Below are 12,546 nucleotides of genomic sequence, written 5' to 3'. Positions count from 1 at the left end.
GCACACATTAGTGGTTTTCACAGCAGTGACCTTTCCAGGGGAGTCTTGTTTTTGTTGGTTGCCCAAATGCGGTCCTGATGTTGTTCTTTTTATTGCAGGTAGAACCAGGCTAAGGAATTTTTAAAAATAAGATATTATTGGGCCCGGCGGCGTGGTCTAGCGGCTAAAGTCCTCGCCTTGAACGCCCCGGGGCCCCATATGGGTGCTGGTTCTAATCCCAGCAGCTCCACTTCCCATCCAGCTCCCTGCTTGTGGCCTGGGAAAGCAGTGGAGGACGGCCCAGTGCCTTGGGACCCTGCACCCGCGTGGGAGACCCGGAAGAGGTTCCAGGTTCCCGGCTTCGGATTGGCGCGCATTGGCCCGTTGCGGCTCACTTGGGGAGTGAAACATCGGACGGAAGATCTTCCTCTCTGTCTCTCCTCCTCTCTGTATATCTGGCTGTAATAAAAAATGAACAAATCTTTAAAAAAATAAAATTATTTATTCAGTTTGGAAAGGTGGATATACAGAGAGGAGGAGAGACAGAGAGGAAGATCTTTCATGTGATGGTTCGCTCCCCAAAGGGCCACAATGGCTGGAGCTGAGCCAGTCTGAAGCCAGGAGCCAGGAGCTCTTCCAGGTCTCCCACATGGGTGCAGGGTCCCAAGGCTTTGGGCCATCCTTGACTGCATTCCCAGGCCACAGGCAGGGAGCTGGAAGGGAAGCGGGGCTGCCGGGATGAGAACCGGTGCCCATATGGGATCCCGGCGCGTTCAAGGCGAGGACTGTAGCTGCTACACTATCACATTGGGCCCAGAATTGTTTGTTTATTGTTGTGTGTGTGAGTGCGTGTACACGCCACACAGGATCGGGGCGTAGTAACAGATGTGGAGCTGTTTGAGTATCCTGTTCGGATAAGGCTGTTTTGTTCTTGAGTTGGGTGCATGTTCCCTTTATCACAAGAAGAAGTGAGAACGGTTCTTTTCTCTGATGCCAGTCATTCTTCACTCTAGTTCTCAGTCATTAGGCTACACATTTCACTGAGAGAATTTTTGCTCTGAGCAAGCAGTAGTACAGATTCTGTGTTGTAAGCTTCTGAAATAAGAGTGCTGGCAGGAGCTCTTTACTTTGAGAGGAGACCGAGAACAATCCAACTGTAGTGGGGCCAGAAGCTGTGCAGGCTGAGCTGCATCACTCAGAAGATTCTTTGGGCGCCTGCAGGGGAAACTCGGGTGACCTGCTGTGGATCTGTGCTGGCCTGCGCTTCCTTGCTTAGCCTCCTCGTCCTCTGGGAGTGGAAACAGACTTCAGAGGGCACAGCACACAAGACACTAACGTTGCACCTTCAGTTTGTGAAACAGCATTCTTGTCATGTAATTTCCAAAGTTAAATTACTCTTTAAATCTAGTAGTGTTTCTCTCTCTTTCTTTACTAAATGTCATAATTTGTTGTGGTAATGAGCAGAGGCTTTGAGTGCAGCTTTGTCCTGTTTTACAGGAAGTATTTTAAATTACCTAAAGAATAGAAATATTTTACTATTTGATTTAATTCTTTCTGAATCAAATTGTGATGCCAAGTAGAGTCACTAGTGAACAGTTAAGTCTTTTTTTCTGAAATTGAACTTTTGAATTCAAATACTAAGTTGCTACATATTTTCTTTCATCTTATACAGAACTTAAACATTTTAATTTAGGTCTTCAAAAATAATAAGAATGATTTTCAAGATCCAGTGATTATCTGATTACTTTACACATGGGACCCATTCTTGCAACCTTCCCTGGAACAGCTGGGGTGGCTCTGTGTGAAGCCAGGAGAGGAGACATGCCTGCCCCCCTCCCCCCCCCCCCCCATTCCCGGGATGGAATCCAGCAGGAGGGTGCTGCCCAGGCCTCCTGGATGAGGCTGCGCTTCCCATCACCCTTGCATCTCAGCCTCACTGGCACTGCACTTGAATTTATTTGGCCTGTCCGTGTGTCTTTTTTTAAGCAACCTGGTGTATTTTATAGCTGGTTGTGTGTTTTAATGCCTCCTGGCTTCATGGGCAGTGACCCTGCTGGTGTACTCAGGCCCCTTAGTTTGCATGTAGCCCCAGGCTTCCTCAGACCACTAAGCCGTGAAACCTTGCTGGGTCATCTTTTAGCATTGTGAGTGTGACACTTTGCAAGCTGAATTCCCAGTTTTTCTTTTTTTCTCTGTAGCTGATAGAGCTGTCCTTCCACTTGCTCAGGCCCAAGCCTCGTGTTTCCTTGGCTGCCATCTCCCTCGGTGTAGTGTGTCCACAGGTTCAGAGGAGTCTGCCTGTGGCACGTATACAAAATCCAACCACTGCTTAAATAACTGAGTCACTTGTAACCCCCTTAGTAAACAGGTTTCCTACCTCCTAGGCAGCCGGAGGGAGTCTGTTACAATGTGATTCTCCTCGCAGAACTCTCCCTGGTTTTTTTCCCTTGGTGTAGTTTTGCCCTCAGCACCTCTCCTTCTGCAGCTTAGTCTACCCACGTGTCTTTACCCCCTTGGCTCTCTGCTGTTGCTCGGATGCACTGGACACACTCTAGCCTTGAGCCTTTGTATATGCTTTTTGTCTACTCCTGGTGCTCCTTCTCTTTCCCCAGTCGCATACTTTGTATCCTTACTTCATTAAGATCCAGTTACTTGTTGCCAACTGAAACACACTCTATGTTCTTACCTCCTGATTTCTGTTCCCCCTCTATAAGACTGTGACACTGTTCTGATCCATCCTACTCACATCTGTGGCTTGGTGCCTCTACAGATGCACAATATAGTTTGCTGAAATAATGAAGAAAACAGGATCTGTCAGAAGGCTGGTGTTCACTTGGAGCCGGAGTGTGGGCGTGTTGGTGTCCCCCAGCTCTGCCCTCCCAGCTCCCCAGCTGATTGCTGTCATCTGGAACTGAGTCGCCTGAAATGCTCTCTCTTTGAATCACATCAGGTTACAAATATGACAGAGTTAAATACATTTGGTCAGCCTAGGGAAAAATCATGTCCAGAGAGAATGGTTCAAGCGTAGAAGATGTCAGCTTATGTGTGGCTAAGACTTCTGCTTTTAGTCAGGCCTGCTTAACTTTTTTACAGAAGACTTCATGAAAACTTAGTAAGCATTCATAAGGACTGTCCTGGAAAGTTTTCATTTTCCTCGATGTAATTTGTACCCATGGGTTAGATGTGTGTTTTGAATGCTTTTGATTTTTTAATGTATGTGTAAAGTCTAACTGTTTTTTAGGGTAAGTATAAAATCACCCTATCAATTCCTTCCATCAAATGCTGAGCGCTTGCGTGCCATGGTGACAGAGTGCTTTGGATCTTGGAGCTACGCACACTGGAGGAACCTCATCTGGCTCGCTTGCTTTTGCGTCTGTTGTGCAGAAGGGGAAGCCTGGCCAAGAAATGGCTGAAAGTGGAGCATGATCATGGTCCCTGGAAAGTCTCTTTGATTCTGAGCATTGCATTGGGGAAAAACAACACAAAACAAAACAGAGCAACAAACAACACCCTCTCCATGTTTAATTAACTGCTTTAACTAAAGCTTTAAAAGGTAGTTAATGTCAATTGCATAGGTAGAACACATCTTGGGATTTTATAGCAAGATGTGTCTTTGGGTATAGCAGTTTTCCTTACAAATTTGTTATGTTGTAAACAGATTATAATGAGCTATAATTTACCTAAAGCATATGATTGAATAACTTTTCATACGTTCATAGACAAAGGCTACTATCACCATAATCAATTTAGAATAATTTTGTCTTCCCTCAAGTCCCAAGAAACCATGTCACCATGGTAGTCACTCTCTGTTCGCTCTGCCCCTCCATGTGCGAAGTTAACTGGTATGTGCTTCTCACTTGGATTAACCTGTTTTGGATTTTTGACCATAAAGATGTGAGCTTTTGGGCCTGCCTTGTGAATCACATAGTGGTCTCAGACTCCTCCAAATTAGAGTGCATGTCAGACTGCTGCTTCCTGTAATGTATGGCTTGTGTGCATCTGATTTTTCCATCTGCTTTTTTTTTTTTAATCTGTTTTTTAAAAGACAGAGAGAGAGAGAGAGAGTGAGAGAGAGAGAGATATATCTTACTTCTCTTGGTTCACTTACCAATGATTGTAGAGCCCAGGCTGCTGGATTAGGCCAAGGCCAGGAGCTTCATCTGGGTCCCCGCTTTGGCTCTGCTTCAGAAAAGCATGTTTAGGCATCACCCACTTTGAAGGCAGGGCCTTGGTGTCATGGGTGTCCATGCCCTCGCGCGTGAGCACCAGGCTGCTCTTTAGTCGACCGGCCTCAAGATCATAGCAGCTCACCAGTGAGTGATTACTTCTAAGCAGCCTTCGGGCCTGCCTGCAAAAACCAAGATTTTCAACATATTTGCTTGTGTTTTGCTAAATCAACTTCAGACATCTGTGTAATTACCGTTTCAGGCAATGCTTTGAATTAGTCCAGTTTATTTCCAAGAACAAAGAACATGGCACATCATAGTTTTTGGACTTTGTTAGTTTCTTGGATTCAGTATTAGGCATCATTTTGAATAAAGTTTCACAGATGCTGAAATCTTGGGGAATCTGTGCAATAGACGAATAACTTGGTTAAAGAAGTGTCAACTTTGAGCTGATTTGCTTGCTGGGGTAGGGGTGGGATAGTCAGCAGCATCCGCAGATACTTGTAGGATGGCTTCTTAGGGGCGTGGATTGTGCTACCACAGTTTATATGAGGCAGGCCAGGAATGCTGTGAGGCTTCTGTAACACACACCACAGTACCCAAGGCCCCCTTCAAGGGATGGTCTGTTTCCAGATGGGAACTGTTGAGTGAGCAATGAATTTCCCTTAACCCACCCTGCGGAAGAAACACAGCTGTAGGCAGATGTACAAGGCAAAAATTCTGTACTTAATTGGCAAAAGCTTCACACTTCCAAATATAGCAAAGCAACTGCCTGCGTGGATGAGTTCCTATGTTCTCTGAAGGCAGAGCACTGGGTGTCTTTGAAAATTTCCTAGGGCATCTGTGAGAATCCTGCTTCAGATAATAAAGAGAATGTTTTGTTTCTTAGTTTTAGTTAGGTTGTTGATTACAATCTGGAGCTTAGCTGTATGAGGTACTTTCCTACCTTCCCTGGCTCCCAAGTTTTGTCCCATCAGTTGGGATCCTCCCCTCCGATCATGACTGCAACACCCACAGGGGCTGGTGTACTGGGGTCCTTGGATGTATCTGCTTAAACTTGGATTTGCTCAGATTGAGGGAAGAACTTTCATAGCGTGGGAAAACTGCTGTTAGTGCTACATCCGTTTCAGAGACAGACAGTTTTATTTCTGCATGAGTTTACAATTTGCTGACTCCATATTTTAGTGTCACCTTGCGACTTTTTCAGTGATTTTTCTAGCATGTTCTGAGGTGTTCTGCACAGCAGGTTGCTCGTTCTAACAGAGGCTGATTTCTTATGCAGTGAACACAAGCATTCGCGTGACATTTCCCTTTCCCAAGCAGAAGTCATTACACATTCTTTCCCAGGCATGTGGCTATGAAAGGCACCAGGAAAAGAAAATGGATTTCCCTTCGAAAGTAGGCAGCCCAGCTGGGGCAGGCTGCTTTGGCTTTTGGTGGCGTGCTGGCCCTGTTGCAGCTGCTTCTCCAGCCAGGCCCAGCAAGGCAGGCTGCTCACTTAGGTCTTCCACCTGTGGTTCATTTATTTTGTCCCTAAAGGGAAATACTGATGCCTTTTTTGTGGGTACAATAAATGCAGAGCTGGCAAAAACAGAAGAACTTAGATACTCTTTTTTTTTTTTTTTTTAAATTTAGGTTTTCAGAGATAGCAGATTTGAGAGCAAGCTTGCTTGGAATGACCTTGACAATTCTTGATGGAAAATATCTCCCACTGTCAGACTAGATGATTTTTTTCCCCAAGTGGTGTTTCATCTCAACAGCGGCAGAGGCACTGTTTGTCTCACCTACTGTGTTATGTATATGCTTTTCAGGTCATGTTAACTTAGAGCAGGATAGCCCTGTGGTTAAGACTTTGGAGTTAGAGATGGGATCATGTCCTAGATCTAACGCAGGGTGTGTGCTTTGGATTGTGCAGTAGTTTCTCTGAATAGGGTTGTGGTCATGAGGAGTCTGTGGCCTGGTTGCATGTTTTTCCTGCATAATTATTGGTGTCTCTTTTCACTTCCGGGTGTGTCTGATTTAGGATGTTGAGTTGATCTGTTACCCTTGTCACAGAGTGAGGATTAAGTGGGTTAATACGTGAAGAGCCTAGTGAATGTTAGCTGCTTTATTCCGGGGCCATTCCCTTGAGCTGCCCCACCCCTGTTCTTTTTTTTTTTTTTTTTTTTTTAAAGATTTATTCATTTTATTACAGCCAGATATACACAGAGGAGGAGAGACAGAGAGGAAGATCTTCCGTCCGATGATTCACTCCCCAAGTGAGCCGCAACGGGCCGATGCGCGCCGATCCGATGCCGGGAACCAGGAACCTCTTCCGGGTCTCCCACGCGGGTGCAGTGTCCCAAAGCATTGGGCCGTCCTCAACTGCTTTCCCAGGCCACAAGCAGGGAGCTGGATGGGAAGTGGAGCTGCCGGGATTAGAACCGGCGCCCATATGGGATCCCGGGGCTTTCAAGGCGAGGACTTTAGCCGCTAGACCACGCCGCCGGGCCCCCCACCCCTGTTCTTACACTTACTGCTTCCCCCTGTGTCGGCAGTCCAGGAGAGTTTTTAAAGTGGAAATCCCTGTAAAGTGGAGTTCCTCCCACATGGAGTGTCTTCCTTGTTCCTTCTCTGCTGCTGCTTACCCTGATCTTGGTTTATGAGCCAGTTCAAGTACCACTTCAAGTTATTGATTCATGAAATATTATCTTTCCCAAATAAAAGTCCCATCACAGTGCCTTATGTATTGATCTGGCTAAGTGAGAGGGAGGAAAGGAAGAAAAAATAACTTATTACTCACCTGTCCATGCCAGATGTTGAGCTAGGAGCTGAGAATACATCGGAGGACAGAAGCAGCCAGGGTCAATCCTTAATGGGAGCTTCTAGCTTGAAGGTGGAGACAAGAATTAATCCAGGTGCACAAGTGGAAGTACCATTACAGTTGTGCAAAGGGCAATGAAAGAAATTTAACTTCCTGTCATGGAAGGGCTGTTGAGGTGTGATCTGAAAGGAAGAGTAGGAGCTTCGTGGAAGAAGGTCCCTGCAGACTATGGACTCCAGGTGTGGTGTGGCCAGGCAGCCAAGGCAGGTGCGTGTGGTTGGTCAGGTAGTGCAGCAGAGTGGTGTAAGATGAGACCAGAAAAAGGATTAAGGCCTTGTAGACCACGGTAAGGCTTTGCGTGCCAGAATGGGGAGTGTTGGAAAGGGAGGTGGACCTGTTATCACAATCCCTGCTGCTGTACAGGCAAGGAGCCGCAGGATGAGGTGTCATCTGAGAAGGAGCAGTGCACATTGAGTTGTGCGTTACATAGTATGTGAATTAGATTTCAGCAAAATGGAGACAACTGTTAAGTGGTGGATGTCAGTCAGGTGCTGCTGTTGCATTAGAGGACAGAGTGGAAGAAAGACAAAGCAAACAGAATTTTATAGTCATCGAGCAGATTTAAAAGCCATTGGAGGACCCAGTGTGATGGCCTGTTGGCTAAAGTCCTTGCCTTGCACATGCCGTGATCCCATATGGGTGACTGGGTCTAATCCCAGCAGCCCCACTTCCCATCCAGCTCCCTGCTTGTGGCCAGGGAAGGCAGTTGAGGACGGCCCAAAGGTCTGGGACCCTGCACCCGCGTGTGGGAGAGACCTGGAATAGCTCCTGGCTCCTGGCTTTGGATCAGTGCAGAAGGCTGATGTTCTGGCTGCCTGGCCTCTCCCCCAGTAGGTGAAAGTAGGGCGTGGCTGAACTGCACACTTGTTAGCACTCTGCAACATACACTGCACTAGGTCCTCGCTGACGCTCTGTCCTGGAACGGGGCAGCTGTGGCGCAGGTGAACCCAGTGTGTTGTGCCCAAGACAGCTGGGCACACAGTAGTGCCAAGGACTCAAATCAGACGGCTCAGTGTAGTGCTTCCAGGCCTATCCCTAAACCAAACCCACAAGGTGGTTTTTTATTTTGTTTTGTTGGGGTGGGGTTTTTTTGGGGGGGTTCTTTGTTTTTTAAGGGCTTTTCTTTTTTTTTTTTAAGATTTATTTTTTTTAATTTTTATTACAAAGTCAGATATACTGAGAGGAGGAAAGATAGAGAGGAAGTGGAGCTGCCAGGATTAGAACCAGCAGCCATATGGGATCAAGGCGAGGACCTTAGCCACTAGGCCACGCTGCCGAGCCCTAAGGGCTTTTCTTAAATAAGATTGGGACCCTGAGAATGACTGAGACGTTGCTATTTGCTGTGAAGTAGGGGGCCTGCTTCTGAATGCTTCTGGGCTGCCTTGGGAAGATGTTGAAGTCGTGCAGTCGGAGCTGGAGTTTCCCATCACCAGCTCTGTTGGAGGCCAGGACACTGATGAGATGCAAGTGAAAGTAAGCCAGCTGACATAGTTTTATTAAGATAAATTGATGAAGTACAGTGGGTAATTAAGATGGTAAGAGGACTATACTGCTTTAATTTTCACGAGTATTATGGATATGGATTTTGAAAATGCAGTCTGTTTTGTATATCCTCTCAACTAAAGTATGATTGATAATGTTTTTATGAATTTCAAAAATTTTATCAAAAAGTATTTGTACCCAGTTCCTTGTGTTCTGATTCTCAGGGTGAATGTGGGGGTGCCCCCTGCTGGACAGCTACTCCCACTGGAGAGCGTGAGCAGGGATGGGGGCAGACCAGACTAGGCAGGGCTACAACACTTGTGGGCCGCATGTGGACTAGATCAGGGAGAAGGTCAGCCTCCTGGCCTGATGGGCTTATTGATGCTCTTAGCTTCAGCCTCTGCATTTCCAGTTGCTGACCTTTGTGGCCCGGTCCTGGCTGTTGTGGGCATTTGGGGGAGTGAGTCAGCAGGTGTGAGATTTCTGTTTCTGCCTCTGTGCCCTGCACTTGCCCCATCTCACACATAAATGCAGATTTTAAAAGTAAGAATTCAGATGGGTTCAGGGGAACCACTTCTGAGCGATTTTATACCCAGTAGTCTTACTATTTGTCTGTTTAGCAGGTGATTCATCTGGGCAAAGCTTCTGTAGGCACTCAGATAAATTTTCCTTTTCTTGAAATATATTAAAAAACTTGAAAGCACATTTCCTGTGTAGATGTGAAGAATCTAGATTTGTGCCATAAGCTCTCGACCTTCCAACCTTGCGGGAAGACGCTGCTATCACTGCTCCCCAGTTGGTCTGTGCTGCAAAGATGGTTGTTAACATTTTTCGTGTTCCTGAATTCCTAAGAATGTTTGACGTGCTTGTGAGGTCTTCTCTGGTTCAGGTTTGATCTGAGAGCTTTGGAGGGAATGGGTGAGAGTTTCTGTGGTTTTGGCATGACCAAAAAAAGGAGTTTCTCTCTGTCTGAGGCAAATAATCCTGGGCTGATGGGGCGGGGGTTGAGGGGCGCAGCCACCTCTTGGGTTTGTTTGCACGTGTCGTTTCCAATTTGGCTTCACCATGGGAGCAGCAGATGGTTTTCAGATTGATCAGTTTGCCTGCTTTTGTTGCATTTCAGTGGGAGGCGAGGACAGTGCATGTTCCTGGCATTGTATTTTTAATTCTAGGCACCTGGCACTTTGACAGGATTTGTTGGAAATGTGAGATATGATTGTCAGGGATGATGACAAAATATGAATTAATGGATATTGGGTGTTCCAAAACTGGCTTGTTAAACAAGACACCATTTCCTAGCACTACAAAACTTTTAGCAATATTGTTTTAAATTTTGTAAAAACAGATTTACTTATATGTATGTATGTGAGAGAGAGAGAGAGAGAGAGAGAGAGAGAGAGAGAGAGAGAGAGAGAGATATTGAGGACTTCATTACACTGGTTTACGTCTCACGTGGCCACAGTGCCAGAGCTGGTCCAGGCTGAAGCCAGGAGCTGGTGTGTCATCTGAGTCTGCCATTGCTGGTGGCAGGGCCTCTAGCACTTGGGCCATCTTCAGCTTGCTGGTTCCCAGGCGCATTACCAGGGAGTTGGATGGGAAGTTTGAACAGCTTGGACTCTGGTTGGTACCACACAGAGTGTCTGGCCTCCACTACTGGGTTTTGTAAGAACTCTGGTGGGGTTGGAGTTTGGGATTTACTCTTCACATGGCAGACTTTTTAAAATTCCGACCTTTCTTCTTCAGTTTGGTTCTGGGGAGGAGTTTCATTAAGGAAGGTATTAATTGTGGAAACTTGGAAGCCAGTGAAAGCCACCTAATAGTCCCTGCCCCTGGGAGGTTGCTTCTGGGACCCAGATTCCTGCTCTGTGCTTGGAGTGGCGTGACGAGAAGCTGGACCAAAGCATGGGCTTCCTGCATCCAGCGAGTTAAATTTTATTTATTCTTAAAGGAGTTCTGGAGCTTTGGAGAAGTTAGTTATCAAGAATTTTCTGAAGCTGTACACTATTTGATATCTTGAGGCCTTTCCTACAGTTAACTAAATTATTCTTTATTCGGCTCATTTTTTTGCTATAGGTTTTTTCCCCTTTAAATCTGCCTGTGGGTTGATATAATTACTTCCATTTTATATTGTACACTTGGGCGCATTTAATGTTTTTCTTTTTCTTTTTTTTCTAATTTGATTTTTTTATTATCTTTTTGACAATCTTTACATAGTCAATTAGGGAAAAAAAGGTTCAAGAGCTATAGGGAAGGGGTAAGACTATTATTTCCATATTGTTTCCTTCTTGTATCTGAGGTAAAGGGGGATATTGAGGGAGAAGCCCCACCCAGTTTCCCACCCACCCCAAGTCCCAGATGTGGGGCATGCTCTGAGGGTCTTGCTCAAGTGGTTTTGATAGTTCACCAATTCTGAATCGCTGCCAATCTCGCCACTCCAAGCATGGTGAGGTCGTTGAAGAATGCACTGATTGACACAGTCCATCATAGAGTCTCCATTTGCCCACTATTTCGCTGCCAACATATAGCTGAGATGGTTGATTGTTCTGTCCTCTGTTTTTCGTTTCATTATTGATGGAATGAAAACCCAAGCAGTTGCCAGCTGATGTGAAGAAGCATGTAGTGACATTTTCTAGTACTTGTCCTACCTTTTCCCTCAGCTTGTGCAGGGTTTGTAGGTCTAATGCAAGAGGTCATGTGAGATTGGCGGGACAAACATAATTTTAGGAAGAGAGTTGAAGAAGTGTTCGAACTGATTTTTCCCTCTCTTTTCTTTCGTAGCATTTTTGAAGCGTTGGGGTGATTGGAGTGGTTGTATTTTCCCTAGAATTGAGTGAGAAATTCAGAAGACTGAAGCCCAGGCTCACTGTCTACCTTTCACGGAGGCCTAGCCGTGAGAGGACAGAAGAAGGCACGTGGCGAATCATGACAGCTGACAAAGACAAAGACAAAGACAAAGAGAAGGACCGGGACCGGGACAGGGACCGGGAGAGAGAGAAAAGGGACAAAGCCCGAGAGAGCGAGAATTCGAGGCCCCGCCGGAGCTGCACCTTGGAAGGAGGGGCCAAAAATTACGCTGAGAGTGATCACAGTGAAGACGAGGACAATGACAACAGTGCCACCACGGAAGAGTCCACCAAGAAGAACAAGAAGAAACCACCGAAAAAAAAGTCTCGCTACGAAAGGACAGACACTGGCGAGATAACGTCCTACATCACCGAGGATGACGTTGTCTACCGGCCAGGAGGTAAGGAGCACTGTGTTTGGGTCTTTATGGTGCTTGAGCGAGGAATTGGCTCAGTACTTTGATGAAATGAGTTTATGTTTTGGGAGTGAATAGAATGTTTGGAACCTAGTGGGGCAGATGGTAGCTTGGGGCGGAGCAGTCCTGTAAGTGCACATGGCCCATGTGGGCTCAGTGGGCTTTGCCCCCTGTGGCCTGTCCTGCCTGTTGCAGTGCCAGGCTCTCTCCTTTATCGGCTTGTTTTTTCTCCCTTTTCTGAATTCACCCTAGCCCTTTGCCTTCGTCACAAATTAGGTTGGGATGGTTTGGCTGAGTGGAAATGGAAGAGAGGAGCTGAGCCTTCAGATTGTTGGAAACAGGAAGTTCTGCGTTGGAACAGGCTTGACTGGAAGCTAGAGAGGTCTTGACCATGACTGTTAGTCCATTGTCTGTGGGTGCTGTCAGCTTCCTTTTCCAGGGTGTTGAGCTGCAAGCTCATTGTGGCATGATAGTGGATGAAGCCAGCACTTGCTTGAGTTGCTGGAAAATGTGCTAACTGGTCAGTGTCTTGAGATTTCCAGCTCTGCTCAGAGGGAGGCAGACCCAGCTGTCTGCTGAGAGACTCAGGGGAACAAGTGATGCTGGACCCCTGAGACCTTTCCTCATTTGCTGTGTTGTGTATAGTCAGAGGTTTTTCTTAATCTAGTCAGACTAACCAAGAGTATTTGTTTGAATTACTTATAGTGCTGAGGTGTGATGAGTTTCTGAGCTGAAAAGCCATACCGTTTTATGTTTTCTAAGAAGGCATGAGAAGACTCCGTCAGGGTATGTTATTG

The 12,546-nt window shown here is 46.2% G+C and overlaps 1 protein-coding gene across 5 annotated transcripts in view; it reads left to right on the top strand.

Moving 5' to 3' along the window:
• The window catches only part of RERE (arginine-glutamic acid dipeptide repeats), a 375,029-nt gene that overhangs the window by 104,882 nt on the left and 257,601 nt on the right, over window positions 1-12,546 (top strand). For all 5 annotated transcript variants that reach the window (XM_058674765.1, XM_058674761.1, XM_058674739.1 and 2 more), the window contains exon 2: window positions 11,269-11,734. In XM_058674765.1, the coding sequence (XP_058530748.1) occupies window positions 11,413-11,734 (322 nt within the window). In that variant the 5' untranslated portion in view covers window positions 11,269-11,412. The remainder of the gene's footprint in view (window positions 1-11,268; window positions 11,735-12,546) is intronic.

The sequence above is a fragment of the Ochotona princeps genome, chromosome 2 (assembly GCF_030435755.1).
Source record: "Ochotona princeps isolate mOchPri1 chromosome 2, mOchPri1.hap1, whole genome shotgun sequence".
NCBI lineage: Eukaryota > Metazoa > Chordata > Mammalia > Lagomorpha > Ochotonidae > Ochotona > Ochotona princeps.
This window is presented reverse-complemented; position numbering and strand designations above follow the sequence as displayed.